Source organism: Atractosteus spatula, chromosome 4, assembly GCF_055471065.1.
Source record: "Atractosteus spatula isolate fAtrSpa1 chromosome 4, fAtrSpa1.hap1, whole genome shotgun sequence".
Classification (NCBI taxonomy): Eukaryota; Metazoa; Chordata; class Actinopteri; order Semionotiformes; family Lepisosteidae; genus Atractosteus; species Atractosteus spatula.
In genome coordinates, this window is record NC_142709.1 from 11627519 (window position 1) to 11654679 (window position 27161).

At 36.6% G+C, this 27161-nt stretch overlaps 1 protein-coding gene across 2 annotated transcripts; it reads right to left on the reverse strand.

Moving 5' to 3' along the window:
* Positions 1–214: 214 nt before the first annotated feature.
* Positions 215–26795, reverse strand: ube3a (ubiquitin protein ligase E3A). Of its 2 annotated transcripts, none has more exons than XM_088913307.1 (11): positions 26485–26795; positions 24000–24044; positions 15411–15721; positions 10858–12113; positions 7639–7783; positions 6505–6710; positions 5641–5805; positions 5327–5482; positions 5156–5229; positions 4137–4280; positions 215–2153 (listed from the first exon to the last, which is right to left on the reverse strand). In XM_088913307.1, exons 1-11 carry the CDS (start codon positions 26559–26561, stop codon positions 2033–2035), a joined length of 2700 nt encoding a protein of 899 aa, XP_088769433.1. In that variant the 5' UTR covers positions 26562–26795; the 3' UTR covers positions 215–2032. The 2 variants fall into 2 exon arrangements, with proteins under 2 accessions (XP_088769433.1, XP_088769434.1); XM_088913308.1 differs by having other exon boundaries at positions 15411–15525; positions 26485–26569.
* Positions 26796–27161: the final 366 nt, after the last annotated feature.

Genomic DNA, 27161 nt, shown 5'->3' on the forward strand with positions numbered 1-27161 from the left:
TCAAAGATAAAGTACATCTGACCAGTCTGAAAATAGTTCTCAATGTGACACCTCCCATCTGACTTGCTGACGTTGATCAAACCTGAGGTGATTCCGGCTCACCCCTCCTGTCCCCTTGTCAGACACCGTGAAGGAAATCACCTCTACACCACCACAACTTTTAATGAGAACTCTGGGGCTCCAAATACTTAAAATCACCACTTCCAGATAGACATGATGAAAAACGCTGTCACTTTTATTTAACAACTTGTTTACACACCATGTGTTACTTTTTTAGCCGCATTTTTTAGACGAAATCTGTTCAAATAAACCATTCACGAACCATTAATCACTTCCCTTACAGATTAGTTCAGAAACTTAAAAACACTTTGCTTTTTTGCTGAGCTGTATTTTTTCTGGCACTTGCAGAAACACAGCATCTGAGGATAACAGGTTGGGCGACAGAAAACATGGATCAGGGCACATTGTTGATGTTAGGTCACTCTATGCTTTTCCCACTGAATATCTAATATGGAAAATTGTTTTCATGCTGTTCTTAATATATTGAATGTTTGTATAGTGCCGTAAAAGTTACACACCTTCCAGTATCTGTGTCTGAGGAACTGTGCAGTGGATGAGTGGTAGAAAGAAATGTATAGCTAAATTTGGATGGAAATTCACATTTGGCTCTCACAATTTTTAAAGTATGTACATATTTGCTTTTACTTCAAAGTATTTCTCACATGTTAGGGGCTCAGAAAATACTAAAAATTGACCAATGTGCATTTGAAATTAGAAGGTCCAAAAAGAAGTAAACTAATATCTCCTAATTCCAAAAACGAAAAAGTCAGAATTTAAAAACTTCACAGTTAATAAAGATGTTAATAACCTTTTCTTTCCAGACAGAACACCTTTTAGTTTTAAAGCAAGATGCAGGACACTGGCCTATAGCAGCAGCACAAATTACCAAATGGCATTACAAATGAATGCAGTAACATCATAAACATAGATACCTCAAAATATTTTTTTCCTGACAATAACTTGTGTAAGTAAGAAACTCTTACTGTCAAAACAAGGGAAAGCTGGGAAGACTTGTGATTGATGTTCAAAAAAAAAAATGATAACAGGCAGTTAATACAATCCACTAACATTTTTTATAAGTGCACTTTCACACGCTTAATGATTATACAACAATCTTTTTTTTTTTCTCTGCAGCACTCTGTACTGTTTGCTTGAAAATGCATCTTTTTTTGAGTAAAAATTCAAAGCACAAGTTAGACCTTTTACAAATGATCAACATGTAATAAACACTATTGCAATTACTAGACTTATGAGAAGGACATAACAACTGTGAGACAGGCTTTGTGGGCTTTTTTTGTGCTGGGGCTAAAGAAAAATTCTCAAAGCTTCAGTTTCTTAACATTCCGAGGTCTCCCTTCCATCTTTATTCACGAAAAATTTGGAGTCTCAGTGAGGCCAGAACAGCACTTATTCATATTACACCATGTCCAATGTTTGAAGATCCAAAGCAGACTGGTGAAGAACACCACAGCTCCACAACGAATGAGGTTACAAAGAAGGTAAGGTGGCAGAGCTGGAGACTACAAGATACTTCTTGCCTTACAAATAATGGCAAGATTTCCCAGGGAGAATACAGTTTCGCTTCTTTGAAATACTCCCATCCCTCCCTCCGCACAAAAAAAAAGAAAAGAAAAAACAAAAGGCTCAACTCCAAGTAGATGTTGTAAGAAACTGATTTAACCCTTAAAATAAATAGTAAGGAAAAAAAATCTTTTCTGTACATACATGAGAAGGAATATGTAACATTCACACAAACGAGAAAAAAAAAAGTTTGATCATACAAACAGTACAAGTTGTTGCTCAAGCCCACTGCCCTCAGAAGGGAAGGGAGGTACAGACACAGACTACTGGAGCTCACTACTGCATGGCCGTTTTTTTGATTGTTTTTTGTTTTCTTTTTTTCTTATAGGGACAATAACTTCCAAAAACAATTAGTTCTTTGCAATATCCCCTCTTTACACCAATGCATCTTTTACAGCATGCCGAAGCCTTTGGCGTATGTAATGGCCTTCAAAAGTCTCTCTTTCAGTTTCTCCTTAGTTGTGTACTCAGGAAGCAGGAGGACATTAAAGCAAGTGTGGGATGTTGGTAACCTAGGGAAAGAGCAATGAGTTACACATTTGCCTTAAGTAACATTGAAAACATTTCTTCCAATTCAAGACCCAAAAACACTTCTCTGCATGCGTTCTTTTTAACATGGATTATATTAAATAAAAAGGCTTAAAAATACAGAAATTAACATATTTTATTTGTACAAGAACAAGAGAAATCAAAATTGCAGAAAATGTTGTCAAGTACAAAGTTTTAATGACTACTTCAGTATGTCCCACACATAAGCCTCAGGTCTTTACATGTTTTGGAATGCTTACTGGCTCCCAACAACAGCTATGCAAAGTCAGTGATTTGAGGGTCATTGACGATGCTGAAATTAAACCCTTGACTGAAGTTAGAAACCTTGATGTTATTTTTGACCCTATGTTGTCATTTGAATCCCATCTTAGAAACGTCACAAGGATATCTTTTTTTTCCATCTGCGCAACTGCCTGGATAAGGTCCTTGCTCTGTCTGATGCTGAGATAGTTAAACGTCTTCAACAAGATTAGAGTACTGTAACGCCTTACCAAGTGTAGAATCTATTAAAGTACTAAATAGACTTCAGTGTGTCCAGAATTCTGAGTTTTGTGTGCTAACTAAAACTATTATGTCCTCTGCCTCATTATGTAACTGCTGTGTAAATTACACTGGACCCTGTGAAATTTAGAGTGGATTTTAAGGTTCTGCTACTTACAAATAAGCACAGAATACTCTATCTCCAGGTTACCTTCAGGCATTACTATAGGACCTACTGAGTAGACTGCATGGTCAAACACGTAACCTGAAATCTGAAAATAAGGTCTTCTTATTTTATCTTGTACAACACCAGATCTGTGGGGCTCACTGCCCAAATCCTTTAGATAAACTGCAACTTTATCTAAGTGGACACTTATAAAGCTCTCTTAAAAACTTGTCTTTTTAATACTGTTGTTCATGTCTCAGTTTGTTTTATTCTCAGTTTTATTTCATTTAGAGTGTTTACTTGTTACATGCATGTACTACAGTACAGAACCCAGTTTTTCTGAGCACTGTTCTACAATACAAAACATTTGTAAATAAAACATATTATTGCACACAGTTGTTGGAAGAAAAGCCTAAGTGCAGGGGAAAGAGTTGCATAATTATGATAGTCGATCTATTAAATTTAGGTTATAATGGTTCAGAATGAATTTTGCATTAGATGCATAAGACTCCACAAGAGAAGTCTTTATTCTTGCTCCTGGAGAACTCCAATCCAGTACATCTTATAGGTCACCATGAAGCATATTACTCTCAGGACTGAGAACATATGATATCTCTTCAGGTAAGGGAACTCTGGTCTTTCAGGGCTGAAGTGTATTCTGATTTTTTATCTAAATTATCTCCAAATTACTTAGTTTAACACTCTCTACTTAAAGGATCAGAAATAAGTTCTTCTAAATCTTTAGAAATTGAATGGTTACCTATAAAACCTGTGGGATTGGGGCTATCCAGGACCAGGGGTGGAGAACATAAAATGAGAAGCAACTCATCATGCAACCAGATCAGAAGTACGTCTGAAATGCAGGGATTCACAGAATTATGACTTTTTATGAATTATGATTTTTTAAATATGTAAAAATGTGTAAAAACTGCTGCTCTAAGATAAAACTTAGTCTCCACATGTGTTTCAAATTTGTGTATAAATTTGGGCGTAATATGAGATTAGGGGACATGGTTAGGGTGATAAGGTGGTGATTAACTATTGAAATTGTTGTATTGGACTTTTCTGCGCAAAACAACTGAAATAATACTTTAAAAAGCACCGTATAAAAAGCACTTTCATACATTATATTAACATAAGCTTCCTCCAACTAAATTACAGTGAAGGTCAACACTGAAGATGAGAAGTTTTAATTGTAGATATGACTGGGACACTGCAAAAACCTATCTGTTTCCGATTTACTTTTGCAAATCTTTCTTTAGTTTTCAGTCTAATCTCCTCCTGTTGCTAACCATCTTACCTGTCTGTATCTGGGCCATTCTTGGCTATAATCATCTTGAGTTTGCCAAGCCCCCCGACAGGGGCTCTGTCCGTGCCTGTGGTGAACTGTAAAAAGAGCCTCTTCTGTTCCTCTCCAAAAGAATGAACTATATCCCAAAAGTCCCTATAAAAATAAGCAATTAAAATGTTTTATGTATTCTGAGCTTACTCTTTTTCTGTGATAAATTGTTATGTTAATTAGTTTTAAATCAGTCTCTTTATAAAAATCTTTATGTTCAGTTTTAGTCTGCAGAAAATGACAGCAAATGTGATGTGCATGAAAAGAATTATAATTCCGCAAGTCAAAAGACAGAAGAGAGAAATCACACTGCCCTATGGAATCTGGCCTTGGCTGGACTGGAGGTTCATTTAAAGACTTTAAAAATCAGCAGAATGTATTGGACCATCAATGTTAGAGTTAGAACAGTGATGGTAAAAAGCAAATACGCTGAACAGCTTAGTAGATACTTTCTATTCTTCCTCAATATCTTTGGCTAATCACATAAGAAAGCTAAGTAGGGTTGTTTTTTCTTACAATATTTCAATTCAAAAACACTTAGAAAAAACTATACCAGGTCAATCATAGTAAAACTATGAAGACTGCCATGTTTTAAAACATGGTGAATATAAACGGATGGATATTAACAATCCCAGGACTTTCTTCCAAAGTGTCAATAATTCTCAGTGTTAATCCCATAGTCTCAGGATGCTGCCATATTCACTTACATATGGCCGCTTTAAAGCTTTGAAAGACACTAACTGCTCCTGTTTGGCTTTTAAAACAAATATTCACTTTGGCATTCTTAAGTGTGAAGAAGTGATTACAGATGACAAAGAATTTCACAGGAAAAGTAAACTTTTTAGGGTTATCCAACTATTTAAGCGGTCTTAAAAATGATAAACTGACTAGAGATTATTTCAGCTCTGTCACATATAAATATGGAAATTTTTGTTTCCTTCCACCCCAAAAAATTCATAAAAGCTAAATTAAAGACTTACTTAATAATACGAGAGTCTCGGTTGTAGCCTCCATCATATTCTGTTGTTTCTTCAAGTGCTTGAAAGTCTAGGTTCTATGTTTCAAACAACAAAACAAGCATTTACATTTTTTGGGCTTGAAAAAACAGGTAATGACAAGACAAAGTATTTCCCAGAATCCAGTGACCTTACCCTGCTTCCACAGATAAGCAATTCAATTTCCTCAGGCCTGAATAAATATTTTAAAGGGGATTCATTTGTGACCATGTGAAACCCTCTTCGGAAGGCTTTAAACTGCTTTTCGACAGCTTTGTTGAGGATGTATTCTGCATACTGGGTAACAAAATCCTGCAAAATAAAGGTCATTAGTGAAACTGAAAAGTAATCCAAAGTCAAACCTGTTTTTCAAAATTTGATCAAAATACTACAGGACTACAGTGAAAAGATACTGAGCTAACTTCATGTTAAATGTTATGTAGAATGTTTTAGTTAAAATTGTTAAATACCTTTCTGTTTTCATTAGTAACAGGTATTTTGTCTCCATTTTCCCTTAAATCATACATGAGAGGGTTGCCAAAAAGGTCAGTTTGTGATATCTGGAAAGTTATCATCATGTCTTCTTCCACACTGCCCTCATACTCCAGAAGCTCTTTTAAACTCTGAAACAACACCTGAACAGGAAAGGGATGAGGTGAGTGAGTGCTGAAATGCAGGCATGCTAGCCATGCAAAGGCTGCAACTGAACAATAAATTGTGATTAATCTCTTAAAAATATGATACCTGGCAAAATCATGTTATTAATAGATTTTTTTGCATCTTGGAGAACTGAACAAAAATGACTAGATCTTTATAAATACAGGCATATAAAAAACACAAACTGCTAAGAGTGCTTTAAAAGCTGTAAAAAATGAAATTTGCTACATTAGCACAGAGCATCTTAAGTCTATCCAAAAGTATTATCTGTATAAAGAATTTCATTTTTATCTGGTGTCTTCAAATAGTCAGTCCTTGATGTTCTTAAATCCTGTTTTTTTGTAATTGCAATTAAATAAAACCACTGAAATACCTTGATTCTATTATGCTTTTGTAAAACATTGCTTTTCTAAAAAGAAACTCCATGAAATCTTTGCATTGTACACAAGATCCAAACTTCAGAATTACAAGATAAGAAACTAAAGATGTTCAGAGATTTAATAATTTTCCTATTTACAGAGGTGAGATGTACTTAAGAATAAGATTCTGTTATGCTGAAAAAAAAGGCTGTAGCACAGAATTTTAGCAGACGGACACTTCACATAAAAAAAACTGCAAACCACCAAACAATTTTCTGGAGTTCTCAAGAGTATAAAAAAATCAAAGTCTTCAGTTACCGGATGAGAATCTGCCAGGTCCCGAAAGGTTCCTTTTTTACCCATTAATTTTCTGTAGACCACCATGGGAAAATGCACATCCAGGATACAGTTATTGTAAATGGCAAGGCCCAGAACAATACCAATGAGAGTAAACTGGCCTTCTGTTTCAAATGAGGAAGGGTTAAACCAAAACAGTTTGGTTGTTTCATCATATGTGAACATTCCTGCAAAAGAAAGATTATGGTGTTATATAAAGTCCATGTTGAACAAATACAATCATCTTAACAGATTACCATCTCATATCATCTTGTTTTTACACCTTATCTGGTTACTGCACTTTAAGCTATATGATTCCAAACTACTATCCCAATTCTACTGAGATAAACTTTGCCGTCACAGAGGGAAACCTACAGACTTGCACTCTCGTCAGAGCTATAAATGTGTACCTACTTACAAACGTAATAAACTTAGAAAAAAATAATAAAGAAAGTAAAACAAAACAGGGGATCCTGGACACAAAACTACACAAAAGAAATAGGTATAACTGTTTAGCATTAAATATTTTTAAAAGCGATATCATAGCATGTGGAACATAGGTGTATGCATTAAGACCTCAGAATGCTTTGGATCAGTTTTATTTCCCGGTCTCCTACTGAATACAGGTAAAAGCCCAATAAAAAGCAGATGTCTACACAGAATTTTCAGTGCTTATTAAAAGAAGAGTTTTTTTGTTTAAAAAGAAGAACATGAAAAATTACCACATAACAAAACAGAAAATAATAATACAAGCAATATAACTAGCAAAACAACAGATAAGAGATGATACTGACTCTTAACGTGATCACAGACACTCTCACACAATGTCAATACCTGACTAGATATGCAGAAGTATTATAATAAATGCTGTTTATCAACCAAGTTGGAACAGTCCATCCTTTCAAGTAGTTTACTTTAACCTTAATTTTTAATAGGAATAAAATACTTGTGGCACATCACCACAATTTACAGTATATTCAAGTCACCGTATCAGGCAATGTAACATAAGGGGAAAAAAAGAATTTCCAAACACAAACAGGTAACACAAATTTAGATTACAAATATAGTTAGGAATTAGTCTTGCAAATTTCAATAAACACTGTGGAGGATGATTACCGATATCGGGGTTGAAGATTTCCTCTACTACAAGTTGAAAGAACTCTTTGGAAACTCCTCCTTCATCTACACCTTGCTCTCCTTCGAATTCCACATACAGCTGTTTCTTCAAGTCTGCAGGATTTTCCATGGCAATCATCTCAAGCTGCAGTGCAAAAAAGAACAGACACTAAGTATGGTGTTGCACAAGCTGTAAAACAACACCGGTTGGAGTCAAAGTACCAGGAACATTTTTTGTCAGCCACCATCCAAACACATCATCATTATCCCTGAAGGACAAGAAATATTCTATTTAAACAATCCCATTTGAAAAATATTTTTACACAAACATAAGCTTAACATCATAAGTTACTAGCATGCAACTTAATAGAAGGTTCTGAGAGTGCAATATGCATTTCACCTTTAAGTAAAAACATAACCTACTAAACCCTGACACACCTTCAGCTATATATTGCTGACAGCAGGATACATCATCAACATCAGTTTTAACAAGAAATTCTCCTCAGAAGACTTCTTGTATTTTGACTCCTACAGATGCACTGTACAACTTCTGGTAGTTATGAGAAGCAAAAAAAAAAGCAACATATCTGGGTGATGAACTTAACTGCTAATGTTCTCAATCTCCATCAAAGATAATAGCTTTGTGCTTATGGAGTGACACCTGAGACAAACAGCATTTTACACACAGCAGGTTTCAACCTTAAGCGAATTACTACAAAATCCAGAGTTAAAGGTAAAATCAGTATTTACTATAAAAATAGGTAGCAGCTCATTAGATACAGATGTTTAGGTTTTCAAAAGCAATAAGCCGAAGGAGCAATTCAAAATTGCCACCCACGAATTAGTGCAAACCTTGCATTAGACAATGAATGTAATATATGCAAACACTGTAGTGAAAGGAAGAGACAAGCTACTGTGCCACAAGCTTTCAACAATTGTACATTCTATATATGTAAATAAATGTAGAGATCACTTTGATTTACAGATTCCCATGTTCTGGCAGTTACTTTATTTTTATTTGTAAAATGACTGACACCATGTAAGCTCATTTAGAAAAAAAAGCAACAAGGATCAAGATGAAATTAAAGAGAGGTTATAGTTCATTAAAAACTCGAGTTACTTCTTTCAAAGAGCAAGTGGCAGAGCAGTAGGGTGTTTCAAGAATTGCTAGATGTAGTTCTGGGATCAATCAACTACTAGCAATGAGCTAGCAGTAATCAGAAAGATGGTCTCAATGTAACTGGCATCAACCTTGCACCAATTACTGAGTTTTAGGACCTGAGTTTTAGGTCCACTCTCATTCAAGTGTTTGCCTGAAATAAATAACTGAAATGGACCTCTGCAGCAGGAAAAAAATAACTGAGGGAGTGTTTAAGATATTTTCATTGCCAGCTATGTCTGTTCATCATAAACCATATAAAAACACTTTAGTCTGAAATAAGGGCAAGCAATTATGAAGAGGCTGAATTTGTATTCTGTAATGTACATTTGTTGGAAGATATACTCCTGAAGCAGGGTCACTTAGAAACTCAGGACCGTATGACAAAATCATGTTAGGCAAAAGTCTTAATATCAATTAAAAAATTAGCACTAGAAATTTAAAGCTCAGCTGGAAAACAAACTGAGCAGTATGAAAGGACCACTGGACAATAAATCACACAAATGAATGGCATTGGCACACCTTTGGAAAAAAGGTGGGTGTGTTAATCAAAACTATTTTTTTTATTTCTTTAAATGGTAAGTCTTAATATGTGTTATTAAGTTTTAAAAGGTGAACACAAATTGGTAACTGCTCAGGTTTTGGTCAGTTTAACAGGTTAAAATAAAGAGATTAAACTTTTAGATAAAAGGTCAGATGTTGTGCTCCAAAAATATAAAGGTACAAAAGAAAGCTAGCCTACATATAGAATAATTCACATGAACATCAAAAAGATAACTTAAATTGTCAGTAATCTTATTCACATCTACTCAAGTACACAATCCAGTAAGAATTACAAGCTTTGCATTCACTAGTAACTTCCAACAATTAAAAAAGGATTTTGAAGCTTCATGGTGGGACTATTGTGAATTCCCCATTATATAAGCCCAATTAATATTTGTTCTTAAAGCTTCACAATAACCCATGCCAGATGTAAATTTTGGTTAATCTACTAAATGCTTTTTAAATCTGCTGTTTCTGCAATATTGTGCCAGGCTTTGATTCTATTGAAATTACTACAGAAATCAAACACAAAAACAGACTAATTTCAGGGTCTTTCAGAACTTTTTTTCTTGTTAAGTCCACGGTACACCCTTATCATTAAAACATTTTATCATTTTCATTTTATTCTATTTTCTAACAACATAGATTATCTTGTGAGAACTGCTTGGATTTCACATTTTTTAACTCTGTTCCTATCACCTTTTTTCATTCTAGCAGGAGAAAGGTTTTCGGTTTCTGATGTTTGCTGTGCTCCACACTATCTGGAATGCCCAACTCACATTGTACTAGGTGGGACATGGGAGTCATGATCTTAACTGTTTTAATAAAATATGCATTGTAACAGGTTGATTTAACAGGACAATATTATTTTGGAAAAGTCTAGCGGAAGAACTTCTAGCAGAGGCACTGAAAGTTTACCTGAAGTTCCTGAATGCAAATCAATGCGAAGTATATTCACATGTAAAGTGCAGTAAAAGATTATGCTGTATGTCCTGGAAAGAACATTCACCTCGCTTGTTTCTTTAAAATATGTAATCAATTTGTTACTACAAAAAACATTTTTTTCTGTATGAAACGACTTCCCTCACAGTCTTAAAATGCTTCTCATCTTATGGTTAAGAGGTGTAGACAACTCTTACATGGACGTTCCCGAGAAACGACAAGAATCATCAAGAAGATGATTCTTCTTGCAGATGTACAGTAGATGTACACACAAGTAGATGACTGTGAAAGATATATAGCTGGCACTGACAATAATTAAAGAGGTTAAAATTAATAAAATATAATACATTAAAGTGAGAATGGACCTAATCTGTACCTATGAACAACTGCATGTTCAACACAATATATATATAACCTAAAATACATTTTCAAAAGCAGATAAAAAACAAACAGAATCAACAGAAACAAACAAACTCTTTGTATTCAGTCTATGCTGTGATCTTAGATGTGTCAATAATGGTAAATTATCGGTTAGTCAGATTAGTGACATACAGGGAATTAAGAAAAGCACTTACTCTTACAAGCGCATCATCAATGATGTGATCTCTCCTGACCTTCAGCCGTAGATAGGGGTTGAGCTGCTGTCCCTGGACCAGGCTGTAAAGGACAGTGATACGCCGCTCACTGTACATTCGAATTCTATTGTCATAATAGAGTCCGAGGTTCTTGGTTACAGCATTGAGGATAAAGGGGCAGGTCATAAAAGAGAATTTGTTCTCTGTTTCGACCTTGAAAAAGGTGTAGTCCTTGTCCATTTCCAGCACATCGTTCAGTGGTTCGTTCACAAACTCCTCAAAGGGGATGAGTGGTTTGCGGCAGTCAATAGTCTTTACGCCCAGCTCTGTCTCTAGCGGGTCCACCCGGGGGCCCTTTTTGTTCCTCCTCTCCTCCCCCAGGAGCTCCTGCAAGGTCAGCTCACTCGACTCGGGGATGGGCTCGTCATCCTCCTCCTCATTGTGGTCTGTGTCCACGTCCCCTCCCAGGACATTTGCATAGTAAACTATTTTCAAGCATTTTGTGGCAGCTACCACAGAATCGTCGTCGTTGACGAGGTTGCGGCTGTTGAACTCGTTGCTGATCACTTTGTATGTAATAAGCTGCTGAAAGGTCTCCATCATGCGGCGGATCTGCTCCGCGCTGTACTGTGACCACAGTCGAACCAGTTTGGCTTGAGCAGGGAGCGGCAGCTTGCTCATGGCTTTGCAAAACAAAGGCAGGGCGATCTCCAAGTACTCGGGGCTGTGGAGGTTGCTGTTCTCCATGACTATGATAAACAAGTTCAGGTAATTAGGATCCCTTGAGTACACGTTGTGGTACGTCAAGTCACATTCCACGTTGGGTGACAAGTACACCAGTGCATTAAGAAAGGCGGTTTCTATCTTCTCATTGGCCAGCAGTTTGTTATAGACCCTCCTCACTGCCTCAACATCCACAGACACTTCGTCAGGACCAAGCTTGTGCACGTTGTTGTCTCCTTGCGTGGCACCATCTCCTATCCTGGAAGAGGAGGCTCCTGAGTCTTCCTCCATAGCAGCAGCAGCAGCAGAACAGGCAGCTTTCTCCTTCTCATCCTCATCCTTGTCTTCGTCCTTTCCCTGGAGGGACTTCAGCTCTTCTTTAGTGTGTTGCTTAGCCTTGCGGAAGCTCTGCACCAAGCCTTCAGCACTAGAGAAGACTCTGCCAATCACACGTATCAATGGGGAATAATCTTCTTTCTCTCCACAGATCTCCAGGATTTCATATACCTTCTCCTCTGTCAGGTAATTCAAATCTAGGACAGAAAAACAAAAACTTTATTTTTTGTTGTATTCGAACTTACATGCAAGATGCTTTTTTTGTCACATTTCTTAAGTGAATAAAAAGCAAATATGAAACAATATCTGTTGCACCTCCACCTGTCATTCAACTCAACCAAAATTGACTTCCAGAGTTGTACATACTTCATGTGTGTACTACACTGATGAGAATTATACAGAAATTCAAATCAAAGATAATATTTGTATTTGGTAACTTGAAACCCAATAAACACTCAGTCTGCGCCAAAAACCATGGAGTCTACTTCCATAGATCAAACTACATATCATGGAAGCAAAGGGAATGTACTCCATGTGTGTGATTTACAGGTCACTAGTTAAAAAGTATTCCAAGAAAATAAGCATTTGCTTTTAAACTGTCAGACTTGTTTTCATATCCAGTTTGTTTTGCTAGCTTTTAAAATTAACATTACGATTTTGACTTCAACTTTACATCACATTATAAAAACCTGCAGACAGACACTCACCCTCTCACCCAGTTACTCTGTGAAGACAAGCTAATAGGCAAGTGCCAGTCAGCAACTGTCAAATCGGTGCAGTTTTCCCACAATGGATCTTGGCTGCCAAGACTGAGTTTGTTAAATTACAGATTTGAAGATAAAGCAAATGTGATATAACTTTAAAAAACAGACCACTCATTTAAAATTTCTTTGATAAAATTGATCAAAGACACTCTTGGAATGGTGGGATGAGAACACTATATTCTCACTATATTCAATTACTGTACTTAGCAATCCAAGAACATCTATGCAACAGATGAAACTCAATCATACTTCAACTTAAGAAGTTACTTTTAGTAGCAGCTGAGAGTGCAGCAGATTTCAGTTTTGAATTTGACCAACACTTTCAACTTCAAACATTTATCCATTAAAGCAATCATTTGTTACAATAATTTCTGTGGTCTTCATAAAATGCCTTTATAAACTAAGTTGATTTATTAAATGTATTATTGTATCATTTTCTAGCTATTAGTTGACGCTGTGTTGTTAATTATGCCTTATTATTCTTGGTAAGTGAACATAACAAATTCTTAAATATTTAAATAGATTAAAGAAAAATAGCATTAAAAAGGGTATGATTAATATGCTATGTTTCTACTACATAAACACATACTGTATAAATATGGATTTTTACTGCTGAAGTGTACAAGTACAAAAGGCATGCTTTGTGTTGATCCTGTTGTTTTTGTGCTTTCCAGAAATATGTGACAGGATAAAATGAACCCTGAAACTCATAGTACAGCAAAACACAACAATGTACAGAAGCTTTTATTTCAGCTTCAGGGAAACTGCTAGAGGTTTTTATGATGCAAAGAACACAGGATGCTGACAAGTGGATGGCTTCTGCTATTTTGTAGCTTACAATGTGTAGCCACATTGCCGAACATCTTTGAGTTGCCTTCTAAAGAAAAACTACTCCTTTTCAAGTAATGTGGAGACAAAATATTTTTTATATTTTTTGCCCGTGAAATTTCTGTTAGCAATTTTTTCCAAAATCTATTAAAGTTCTGGTTTGTTCAACACTGCTACATGCAGCAAAGCAGGAGGGAGGGGTGTGCTACACTTTCATACTTTATTACTTGGCTCTTCAAACAACCTGAAAAGACAGTATTGTATCATAGTGCAATACACATTCCAATACGCTTATTAGCTAGAGCTAAGCTTTCAATTACTGACAAACACAAATCTTGTTTTGAGGCATGCACAAAACATTTTTTTTATTTAAAACTCCATTTTTTTATTCCTGGAACAAATTTTAAGATCTAGTCATCCGAGAACCAGGATCAATAAAATGGTTGAAGATTCTGACTCTTTAAATAATTTCTGTTAATATTTTCTATATTAAGAAGGGGCAGAATTGAAGGCAAGAGAAAGAAAATAGTTTCTAGCAATCACTAAAGTTTTATAAAGCTTGGGTAAAAGCTCACCATGAAGTTTACAATACATTGTGCTTCCTTAAAGTGCCTTGAATGTCTATGCCCTTGAACAGCTTTTTATTTTGTTTCGTTAAAGCTTGCAGTCTAGACACACTGAAGCAGCAATTTATATTTGGTATGTACGTTTAAAGCAAAAAACAGGAAGAACTGAATGAACAACGTTAAAGAAAAATTTAAAAATCACAATTGCATAAGAATTGAAAAAAAAACAGTAGTCTCTTAATATCCTTTTATGAAAAAACATCAAAGTCTCTGAATATCCAATCGACTCAATAAATGAAAGGTACATATAACACCCAGACAGGTGCTTAGGTCAGGCTGTTCCTCCAAGCAGAGCAGCTGGGCAAGGGAGGAAACTGGTCAGGGAAGCATCTGGGCCCGACAGTGATTTTGAAAGTGGGAAAAGGGCAAATGGCTGACAAGGGAGAATATATTCATGAGTCAACAATACCCCAGTCATTCCACAAAGCTTAACTGTATGGCAGAGTGGAAAACCCATTTCAAATTTCACAAGTGGTTAGCAACAAATCTTTTAAGTAATAGTGCAAACATATAGTTAAAGGTTTTGTGGTTAAACATGGATCTAACACAAACCCAACATAGTGTATCACTCAGTCAGCACCATTCCTACATTCAAGCATGGCAGATGAAGCATTATGTTGGAATTGTGCTTCTCATCAGCAAGGACTGGAAAGCTCGTGAAGACTGACAGGAACATAGATGGAGTAAGGTACTGACAAATCTTAAAGCAAAACCTGCTCATGACCTAAAACTGGGACAAAAATGCACTTTTCAACAGGAGAGTGATCCAAAGCTGCACTGGAGGGCTGTAGAATAAGAAAGTGAATGCCCTTGAATGGCCAAGTGTACTAAACCAGTGTGAAAAGGAGCTAGCAATGTATACAAAGAGGCTTGCAGTTGCAAATGCTGCCAAAGGTGTTTCCATCAAATACTGAGTTCACAGGTATGATTACTAAATGCATATCCATTCTATACGTCTGAAGACTAATACAACTTATTTCAGTGTTTTCTCTTTAGTTTTTGCTGACATTTAATGTAACTTATATTACCCTTCAAAGTGAAGATTCAGGTTTTGAACAACATCCAGATAAAAAAAATGTGTATGCATCATATCTATACAAAATGGGACATCACAGGAAAGGTTTGAACGCTTGCAAGGTAATGTAGCGCTCACATAAAACGACAGCTCCTTCAGATTAATGTATTCCACTACTCCAAACGCTGGTGATGATCTGTTAATGTCAGGAACAATGCGTCGTGAGCAGTAAGAGCACTAGAACGCCCTCGAATGGCTTACCTTTAAAGTCATCTCTCGCAGCGTGCGCTTCCTTCCGGTTCATTTTTCTGTCACTGCACGAGTTGTTGTGGGCTCCTTTGGCACTGTTTTCTAGGTAAGCAGAACTGGTTCCTTTCTTGGAGGGATGAGGATCACAGAGTTTTGCATTAATCTTATAAAGCTCGAGGGCCTTAACGGCCGCTGCATTGTTATCCATACGATGGAAACTCGGACAGGAAGCACAAAACTCATTCGTGCAGGCCTCATTTCCACAGCCCTCAGTTAACTGGTGGTAGTAGCGCTCTATTAGATGCTTTGCAGCTGCTCGCTTCCTGTACCAAATATTCAAACAGGAGGCACAAGGATTAGTACAGCCTCTAGGTATGAAGCTCATTCATAAGAACAACATAGCAAGAGTTGTATTTAGACACAGTGGAGCAGTGCGTCAGGGCTTAATTACTTCTGTCTAGAGATTACTAAAGAGTAAAGTACCACTTCAGCACATTTTCTAATTTTACATTTTACGTAATTAAAATGACCAACCATTTAGCAAATGTAGCTGTATCTGAGATATTATTATACATTTCCAATACAAATAAAAGCAACTTTTTATGGAACAATTAGTAATATACCAATCTCAAGATATTTCCAACAGAAAAAACAAACTATAGGAAACAAAACAATTTCAAAACAATATCTTAGTATGCATGTCATTAGTTCTGTTGATAATACTTCCCTGAAATATAAAGGAAAACAGAAATTAAGAAAATGAAACGAAACACTGTATGAATGTTCTACATAACTGGGAGCTGTGGAAAACACTTGAATGAAGACATCTAAATACAAGTCCAACAAAATGGCAACAGTTTTAAGGCCAGACATCTTCCTCCCGTTTTGTGTTTTAAAGACTATTGTACAGAATGGTTTGCTGCACAGTAAAACTATTCTTTTGTTTATTCAAAGAAAGATGGGGAAAGTTGGTCTCTCAAATATGCAATATAGTCCTATATTTTTAAAAGGTGCAAATATCTGAGTTATTTTTTCAGCATTAATGAACTCCACTGCTTCCACAAGAATGTACCAATATTTGTGTTCTTTAGCAAACACACTTTCGTGTTCATTGTAGTGTTCCACAGAAACCACTGCACCAATGAACTCAAGGTGATTATAAGCTATAAGAATTCAACTGTTATACAACTATGGTGATGTTGTAATCAGCCAATATACTTCTGTTCTGTTGTTCTATTCATAATAAATGTTACTGTAACTAATAAGGATATGTGCATTTTCAACTTCTCTCAATTAAAAAGTTTTGATTTTAAATGACTATTTTTTAATGTCATCAGCAAAAAGAACAAAATAGGAAAATCACACAAATTATTGAAATGTTCTAAGTAACAGTATGAAAATAATCACATGGGTATAAACTACAATCTGCCTCATGTCAAAACTTAAGGAGCCAAGAATTATCTATAAAAAAGATTAAACCTACCCTGAGATAGAGAGTTGTGTATTTTGGGAAAATACATACTGTATCTGAAATTGCAACATTTTAATAAATCTAGTACAGTAGACAAGTCCAATATGTTTAACATTGCATCCACACCGCATCCCACTAATCTCTCTCCCTGCTGTCCTTCACAGCCAGCTCTACGTCTTGCACTTTCCCTATCATTCACGATTGCTCCCCCATACTGTACATCCCACATTCTTAACTCAACCATATTCACTTTGTTCTTGGATCATTAGCTTACTGACATGTGCCTTAGATCCCATCCTTGCTCAACTTTTCTGGACCATTACCTTTAATTTCTTCCTCTTTATTTCTTCACTATTCAGCAACTCTGTACTCTCTGGCTGGGTTACTTTATGACTTTAAAGAGGCTTGCATGAATTGTATTCTTAAAAAAATAATAATCTCAAGTCCTCCTCGCCCTAGCAACCTACTGTTACTTTCTTCTGTTTCTTCACATCCTTTTGTCTCTGAACAAGCTGTTCTTCATTAGCTGTCTGCTTGACCCCTTAGCAGCCTGGTTTTCACTCCATACATGCCACAGAAGCTATACTACCGTCTGTCACTAATGGACATGCTTCCCGTGTTGCATCTCTCTCCACTGTAATTATCCTTAATCTGTCAGCTGCTTCTGACATTGCTGATGGCACCATCTCTTTAACTGACGGCTCCAGCCAGGTTTAGTGGTATGGCTCTCTCTTCATGTCACCCTCACTCTATAGACACTCTCCAAGGATCAGTACTATCCCTCTCTTTCCTCTCTCTAGATTAGTTCTGTCAGCTTTATTTCCAAAATGTAGGCTATTTCTGGAAATGTATCTACTTTGCGGATAATGCTCAGATCTATCTTCCCTTTAGAATCTCTGCTTTTTTGATTGTCCACCCTCATGTTCTGCCCTCTTTTTCTACTTCTCCTGAAACTACTACACTGTTTCTCTTCTGCTGCCAAGAACATTCTTTTTCTCTACACATTCCTCCAATACATTCAGTGCCTTCTTTCTCTAAACAATATCTAATGGATTCTGCACTTCTTAAACTGCTGCAGTCCGCTTCTTGTCTAAACATTTGTTCTCTGCAGAACTGACTACCTGCTCTCTTCTAGCTGGCCTCTCTGCAACAGGAATCCAACCTCTTCAACTTATCCACAAGCCCGTGGCTAGTTTAGCATCCCCTTGATGTAGCTTTAGCCTGTGCAGTGTTCACTGGCTTCCTGCTTCTGCTTAAAGTTCCTTGTCCTTACCCACTGATATATTCATCGCTCTGCCCTTATCTCCGGTCTCGTCTCTCCTCATACTACCGTTTCTTTATTCCTCTGTGCCCCTGTGATAGAACCAGACACCTCAAAGCCTCAGCAGTACTCAATCTCTGACCACCTCTCTTAGCTTCCTAACAATTCTCCTGTTCAGACTGTACTCTTCGATGGGAATATTCATTCTGGCTTTCCTGTAATACATTTTCTAGCGTCTGAAAGTAGTCTGTGACTCATCCGAGAACCCCAGCAATTATTGTACTCTGTACTGCACTTCTTCAGTTACTGTATATGTTGAATGATTTCATCAACTGATTTTTTTAATTTTAACTGGATCCATATTTTTGTACTCCATGTTGAATGCTCACACATTTCATTTTGAATCTAGACTCTTTTACACTGGCACATCCAACCCCAGTGACAGCTTGGCACGGCCCAGAAGAAAAAGGCCCTGCTAGACAAAAGTAACAACACCTCATGCAGCAGGTTGCCAAAGAGTTCTCACAAGCTTGTCTGGAATTGCACAAAGTAAAACAAAAAAATGCTGAAAGGGTTTCATTTGAAGCAAAAAAAAAATTTAAGGATGTTCTTTCTTCTGGTATGAATTCAACTAATTTCAACTAAGAGTACCTCCAGGAGTTATTTAAGCAGAGCTTCACTTTAGATGTCTTTTTATTCTGCTACTTTACCACGTCAGCCAATGTCAGACTAGACCAAAACCTAGTGCTGCAAGAGTATAATGTGTTTTATTAATCCACTTCAGCTTTTTTGAAAAAAAAAAAATATGGTGGGGGGATTACACCTGATTATCATCAGGCAGTTTCACCATGTAATAAAAATAACTGAATGTGAAGGAAGCTCTCTTCTGACTAGTAAGGACTGGCTGGAAAAAGTACAATAAGTGAAAACAATAATACGAGAGGTTTAAAGTCTATACCTACAAGAAACAAGCTGATCCAGAGCCATGAAAAACACTACATATGCTGAACAATCTTTATGTTGGATTTAGTGTGCTGGGCACAGTCGCCCACATGATCATCATCAGCATCACTTTAGTTAGTCAGTCTGCAGCAACTCCAGTGAGGCCAGTATCCATCTGGCCTCGGTCTGCCAGAGGACAGTGTGGGTATACCAGTGTAAAAGGAAGTAAACTGCCCTGGATTAAGATATCACCTGATATCAGTAGAACATGATCTTATAGACATGGATTTGAAACCACAGCTGGATTCCCCAATCATCTCTAGAAAGGGGCAGGGCGACTCCCTTTGAAACCACAATGAGTGGCAGAAGTCTGGGAGTGCTTCCAGTGGACGTAGTGACAGAACGAGAACTAGAAAAGTAATAAGCTGAGAGCAAAACCTTGAAGTGATTAGGTTAAACGAGAACAATGAACAAACACGTAATGTTGTGAATCACCTGTGCGAATACGGACAACATTAAAGCAAGCTGTGCTAGGGCTACCCCTCTTGCTCTAACGGTGCTGATTAATTTCTCTTCAAACATAAGCAAAATGTAGACATAAAAAATGCAAAACCGAAAAGCATTAACCAAAATCTAGTCATCTTAAAGCAATATGTCTAATGCAATTTCACCTCACACAAGCCTTTCTATTGTGTTAGATGTGGAATACCTGTAATAGGTTACAAACAGTGCTTTGTGAAAGTATTCAGACCCTTCCTATGGTGTCCCATTTTGTGAAATTACAAACTAATGCACACAATAATACAATATGAATGATTTTTTTATTCAAAAACTGAATGCTCAAGCTGAAAGCTTCTAAGGAAAAACATTAACCAGAAGGCACGAGTGGAAACTAAGTGGAATTGCATTTAAAACTGAAAACAGAAGGCACTTCTTCAATCTGAGGGTTGTGGAATATGGAACACACTACCCAGCCTTGTTGTTCAAGCGGATACACAGGTTTCTTTCAAGAAAAGGCTGGATGAGTTCCCATTAACTAATAACTATCCAACAGGCTAAATGGGCTGGATGGCCTACTTTTGACTGTAACTTTCTTATTTAAGATAGGGAACAAAACATTTCAGCAAAAAAACAAAGAAAAACACATGAAATATGTTAACTGCACAAGTATTAATATCTGTGAACATATATATGCTCTAACACACACTGGTCTTTTTGGGTGTCTAACAAGACAGATGTTTTCAAATCTTTCCACAGATTCTGAATAGGATTCTTATTTTTAAGGCACTCTGGTGTAGCTTTTGGGTCATTCTCCTATTGAAAGGTGATTTTTTTGCCTAGGTATTAAGCCTCAGCCAGGTTTTCCTCTAAGACTTGCCAGTAATTTGTTTTATCTTCATTATCATCTTAAAGTGCTCATAACAAGCGTCCCAGTCTCTGCTAATGAGATGCAGAACTATAACTACAGCAAAGTAATGCTACCACCATGACTGACGGCAGGGATGGTGCTATATTAAGTGCCTTTGAAATGTTTTTATATCCTTTTCCTGATCTGTGTCGATGGACAGCTTTATCACTGTGTTGTTTTGAAAGCTTCTTGGTCTTCAGTTGAATCAAAAATCATTTGAACTATTATAGCCCACAAACAGAGGCCACTTAACTAATTGTGTGCATTAATTTACTTTACCTCAGGAAAAGGTTTGAATAATTATGCAAACATTAATTTTCCTTTTTTCATGTAATAGATGTATTTACTTTTTTTTGCTTTCAATGCATAGCGTAGGGTGTGTAACATATTAATAGGTACTTATACATAGTATCATAGACTACCTAGTATCATAATGAAAAGCTTTAAAGCAACAAAATGTGAAAACTGTGCAAGGGTCTGCATACTATATATCTGAGGCCAAATTAGCTTTTTTGTTGATGTGTCCCTATCCTTCAGACGTTTAGCACTACAATTAATCCATTATTCTTCACATATACTAAGTCTGCCACCTTACAAAACCAACCTATTTTTGTTTTATCCACTTGTCATTTCTATAAAAACTCTTCTCTATTTAAAAATATGCTACCTACTCACAACAGACCAACAACCCTATCTTTAATATATTTAAACATCCTCCAAAATGCCTACTGTGCAATGACCTGCTTGTTTATCAGGTTCACTGGCACTGGTTGCCTTTTTTCTGTCTCCATAGCAGCAGAAATAAAAAATTAATCATTTGACAGAGGAAAACGGCAGATAATTTGGAAAAATAGAACTTAAAACAATTAGGTTTTCTATTTCATTTAAAGCAAATGGTATATGATTTTTCTATTTCTAAGGTTAAAATAGATACCTTAAACTCAGTTTTCAGGGATTTACATTTAAAATGGTGTAAAGAATTTCTTATTCTGTCATTTATAAAGTTTAGCATTTGGTGACATATGTGGTACACTCATGGTAACTTAACATTGCACTACTTAATTTTGTTGCTATCTACATTAAATCTAAGCTTTAAGTCTTCAAGCACTTTTGAAAATCCAACAAGTCTTTTGAAATCCCTTAAAGACTATTTATCTTAATACGACTGTTGAGATATATAAGGTACAGAAAAACATATATACAGTATGCTTGTATACACGTATACACATTCAGAAAAACATATATATGCTTGTAGTTATGTAGAGTTCTGTGGTCACCTAGATGCTAGTACAAATACAATCGCTTGCATGAACAAGAACAAAGTGAATGATACACTTCAAAATACCAAACCAATATAACACCAAAATATAAATATACACTAAACAAAACATAAATCGGTGCAGTTAGCTGTCTGGCCTTTGGTATCTGATGCTTCCAGCTTTTGGCATGAACCAGTGAACAAATGAACCCCAAATACCACATAAAATACAATTATAATAAGGCACATGAAGCGTGGAATGATGTCCAAATTATGTGCACATCTACTGCTGAAATAACTTGTGAAGTATGGAGAACAGGGCTCCTTAGTTGGAGATGACAGCTACATTAGAGTGTGCCAATTTAGAATAAAAAGGTCTAATCAAACCCTATGAGTTATAGCCCAAGATTGTGTAATCCTGACATGCAAACGATTACTTTAAAACCTCTTCAAAGAGGCTACTACTTATGCATATAAAATATTGTAATTTTAATTTAAGAAATGTATCTACCCAATTCATGCTACGAACGCTACCATATTTTAGCAATCTACTGAATTGCTATAAAATTACCAAATGTTTTACTATTTGGCTTCTTTGGCAATTAATTCTAAACCTGCTCGACAGGGAATCACACCAACATGCCCATCAACACTGTGATAATATGGCTCAGTGCAAGCTCACTGCAAGCCAATATGGCTCAGTGTCAAGCAGAAGAACTTGCTGCAACTGGAGAAGTGGCTTGCCTCTTACTGATGTCTGTGCAAGCTTGCAGGTTATACACAATCTGGAAGACACATCTGTGGGAAGAGATTTGGCCAATTCATATCAATACTATCCCTGCAGCTGTGTAGTGACACATTGGGAATCTCAGTCACAGATAGTTAATGACTTTAAACAGACATGAACTAGCAATGGAACAAGTAAAGATTTATTCCATGCTGAAAAGCGATACCTTCGGGTGTGAAGAAGGCTCCACAGCCGAAACGTTGTGTTTCTTTTCTTCTCTTTTCATCATGGAATAAATCTTTACTTGTTCTTTAGCAGCCTATGCATGCTGACACAGCTACCTACTTGAACTGCAATGTCTGGGCTATAAAGCCCAACCTGTGCTCCAAGCAAATGTCTTTAATGGTTCAGCCAATTGTCAGCAACCCAAGAGGGAAACATTTTAGAATAAAGAAGACAGGAAAAAATGGATCACACATATATATTGTGCTGTTTGATTTGTCAAAGCCAGCAGAAAACCAGCTGTCTCATTTATTGTTAATAGAATAATAAAAGATTCACATACAAATGGTGGTACTGAAAGGCTCTGAAGACATCTTAAATTCACAGAACAAAAAAACTGCATAATTTATCTTTGTTTTCTTAATTTTGTATTATTAGAATACAAGACTAACCCAGGATGGTTTTTATTCTTCTGAAAGGAACTGTTGTATACTGATGGATTGGATATTCACATAGAGAAGTTTAAACACCTCTCCAACAGTATCTTCATAGCTTGCCCATGGTATTTTGTACCCTAATGATTTTTTTAATATATTTTTTTCTCTTATGCATTTAGTTTTTCTGAGACAGGCCACATTTTTTTATTCACAATTAAGTCCCCAAATTAAGTTCAAAGCTCACAAGCCCACCCACAAAACCTACAGTGAACATAAAACTAAGTCAGCACACTTCTTCAACAATATCAGATAAAGTACTTTTAAAAACTCAAACGTGGAAGAATTGTAGAAAACTATTAAGGCGGAGAAGGTCTCTCTCACAAGTCAGAACTTGTAAAATTTTATTAGGCAAGTTGAAATTATTCTGAAGCACCCATAAAAGTCTTATAGGAGTTCATTTTCAGCAGTAGAGTGTACACAAATTAGAATGAAATATTACTGCATTACAGCACACATAAAATGAAAAGAATAAGGTGTTTTTGAAGAAAGGCACAAATTCTCGAATTCTTTTCTTGAACAACGATATGTGCACAAGTATTTGGAGTATGAAAATAAGATCATGCCTTAAAAAACGCCATGCATACACCTCTATATTGGAGAAAGTTCATGCTTACAGAAATGTGCACCTTCAAGTAAAAAAATAATGCATTGAAACATTTAGTAAAGTATGTGAGACATTTCAATGGGTCAAAAATCATTGGCATCAAAACCAGTGTTAAAGAAAAATACACGACCGATGCTGTGATGATAAAGGTAAAACTACAGAGTAAAGACATGGTACTGCAAACAATAAAGCCCCCGAGCATTTCACTCACATTCGGCTTGCTTCAGGGTTCTCTATGTCAGGTTCTCCTGGTGATCTAAAAGCAATGCAAAACAATATTGGATAAAGAATTCATTTCTGACAGAAAAAGAAAACTTTGAAAGAACACACTAAAATCACACTCAATGGGTCGATTTCGTATATTCATTAAACATGATCACTATCACAAAAAAATCAGGTTAAAATAATGCATGCTGGAAAAAACACGTTTAATTTAGTAAGCTTTTATGTTCATTGTACAGTAATTGTCACAACCTTTCAACAAAGATAAAAGTTCTATCATTTTGTTCATTGTACAATGACAAGAGATGGGAACCTTGCTTTGCTAAATGAAGTACTATGACTTCAGTCCTATATTTTGGGTATCAAGCTGCTTCAGAAAGTGAACAGATGGGAAGCAAAAAATGATGTTCTGTTGCGAGAAATACTTCAAGCAAGTGACACATGGGGGTATGCCTACAAATAAAACTGCACTATTATCTCGAATTCTTCTAATACTGTCCACACCAGCACCAACATTCACTGCACTAGTTAAGTTATTTGAATACCATTTGGACATTATCCTTCTCCTAGAATTCACATAACCCTAAATCTCCAGTCTAATAAGTATTTGATTTAAAATGTGAAATTAACTCTGTAGTTTCAAATCTTACACTCCCAACCTGACACTACACTTGTCTACTCTAGGCATGTCATTCCATGAAAAATCTGCAGAGTGCCTACTTTAAAGACATAACGCACAGTCTAGTTGTGCCTTGGTATCAGATTTTTAATCACAATTTCCATTACCCTTTCACAAACACATTGAACTCTGAGGTCAAAACTGACTACCTACTACTGGTTTGGACTCTTCTTGTTCTCAGCTTTGAACAGTTCAGAGGATTAGTATGAATGACAGCATGGAAAGTTTACGTAGCAGCTTCTCCAGATCAATCACACTTGGTCTGACACGACAATTGTAACTATTTTTTATTCTAAAGATAACTTTGGGAACACTGGAAGGACCTTTCTCTTCTGTATACATTAAAAACCTATTCATGTGCTCATAGTGACAAATTATGGCAATGCAGACAACGTGCAGCTGATGCTGAAATGTGTGAAAAAAATCCTTTTCATTTTAATCCTGAGTAGTGGCAAAGGAAACAGTATTACAGGTAGTGGTATGTGGTTTTGGTGTGGAAAATATCAATCACTGCTCCAAAGGTCATTGATATCTTTAAGGCAGTAGTCTCAAACTTACTTCCTGGAGGGCCTTGTGTCTTCTGGTTTTTGTAGTGAATTCAACATTGAACCTATTTTTATTTACAAAATGTCTTTTACCGTTCACTACACATGACATTAACTTCATCAAAGTTAGTTATCTATAAATATCTATCTACAGTTAGCACATCAAAGACTGGTTTCGATGTATTTCAATTAAGCTTATTAATTCATTAAGCGGACTATTTAACCGAGATCAGGGGAGTGAAACAAAAATCAAAAGACACTAGGTAGACCTTTCAGGAATTAAGTTTGAGACCGCTGCTTTGAGGAGAGATGACAACTTCAGCTACACGGACACTTCTACATTATTCACAATATGAGTTATTTTTATATGGAACTACCCCATACAATTCATAAAATAGAAAAACAGAGACACAAACCACCACTATACAGCTCCTTTTAAAACTGAAATCAAAGAAATGTATAAACATCAAAAGGAATAATATGAGAACTTCTATAATCTAATAGAAAATAGACCTGTAACTCAAAACGTTTACTATGGGTAATTTAAAGGCTTGCATACTGCCATTGGTAAATAGAGTAAATATGTTTGACACGGTGCACTGGAGGGGCCTAGCAAAGGATAAACCTTAGTTGCTCTATTAACCAAGTCAATGCCGTCATTCTCCTTAATGCGAGCCGTACGAAAGTAGTTTAATGAAAATATCTGATCGTGCATCACTAAACGTCATAACCCTATATACTACCCGGGTAACAGTAACTAGCTAGCTCCGTGCAGCTGACAGGCCTTACTGGGTAATGACAGTGCATGATTAACTATTGCTGTGCATTTAGATGCTAAAAACAGAATGGCATTTCCCATAACTGCTTTCCGTGTGTCACTTTAAATGGCTCATTCTCTTAAGCACTGTAAAATCGGAACCAGGTAAGCGCTTGCAAGACTGTAACAGTTTTGAAATTCTTAACATATAGTACAGCCTACGGCCTAAAGCAACTTGTTTACTGTCAACATCCAACTGTCAAAAACAAGACTTGGCAAATGTTGCAACCGAACCTTATCAGAATAAGATACCGTTTTTTTAAAGGCGGAGCACGAAAGACACACACTCCAAACACGGGGACGCGGAAAGGTATAAACGGTGGATTAATAACCTTGCACCTGCCGTACAAAACAGGCAACCTCTCCCTTTCCTCTCTCCTACTTGCCCGACCGCGACCGGAATCCCCGGCCCTTTCCCCAGCCCCGTACCGACCTGTCGGATCCTCCTGTAGGGGCTGGCTCGGCCTGTGGTGGCGCACACTCACAGTCCTGCTTCTCGTCGGAATTCATACGAGACTTTCTCTCTCAGTTGTGTGTGTATATAGTGTGATTTGGTTGTGCAAGGTATTCCCCTAGTCACGACGAGGTTTCAGCAAGACGGCAAGGGGGTTTATTGCTGCAGCTGCGTTAACGACGGAGGTCCCTGGATTACTGAACTGATGTTTCATTTGAGGCCTGTTCCACTCTCTGATCTCCACAAAATCAATTCCGCCATCTTGGTTTCAACAGGGCTAGCCGTGCACAAGGGTGCCTATCCCAGCATGCAGCGCTGCTTTCGCTCCTGCTAGCCTTGGTGCCGCAGCGCTCTGGCTGTGTTAACAGAAATGAAAGGCAGGTAGCTGTAGTAAGGTTGTGGTGTCCAGAGAAAGTGATGTTAGTGTCAGATTTAGAACTTGAATGTCTTCTACAAAGAGCTTTTATGACCGGGCACTTTTTGATCAATATGTACATCCATAAACAAAAGATCATAATTCTTCACGATGTATCTTTACTTTCATTTTTATGTCCTTACAACCGGTTCTTGCTAAATGTTGAATTTTAAAAAGTAAATAAACGCGTGACCTTTTTTTGCTGGTTTTTCGAAAGAAAAATGCGTTTAAAATGCACACT

Coding starts and splice junctions, on each gene's coding strand:
- ube3a (XM_088913307.1), bottom strand. CDS start 26,561: ATGAATTCCGACGAGAAGCAGGACTGTGAGTGTGCGCCACCACAGGCC. Junction 15,722..23,999: donor AACCCTGAAGCAAGCCGAAT/GTGAGTGAAATG, acceptor TATTTGGTACAG/GAAGCGAGCAGCTGCAAAGC. Junction 2,154..4,136: donor AATGGCCCAGATACAGACAG/GTAAGATGGTTA, acceptor CTCTTTCCCTAG/GTTACCAACATCCCACACTT.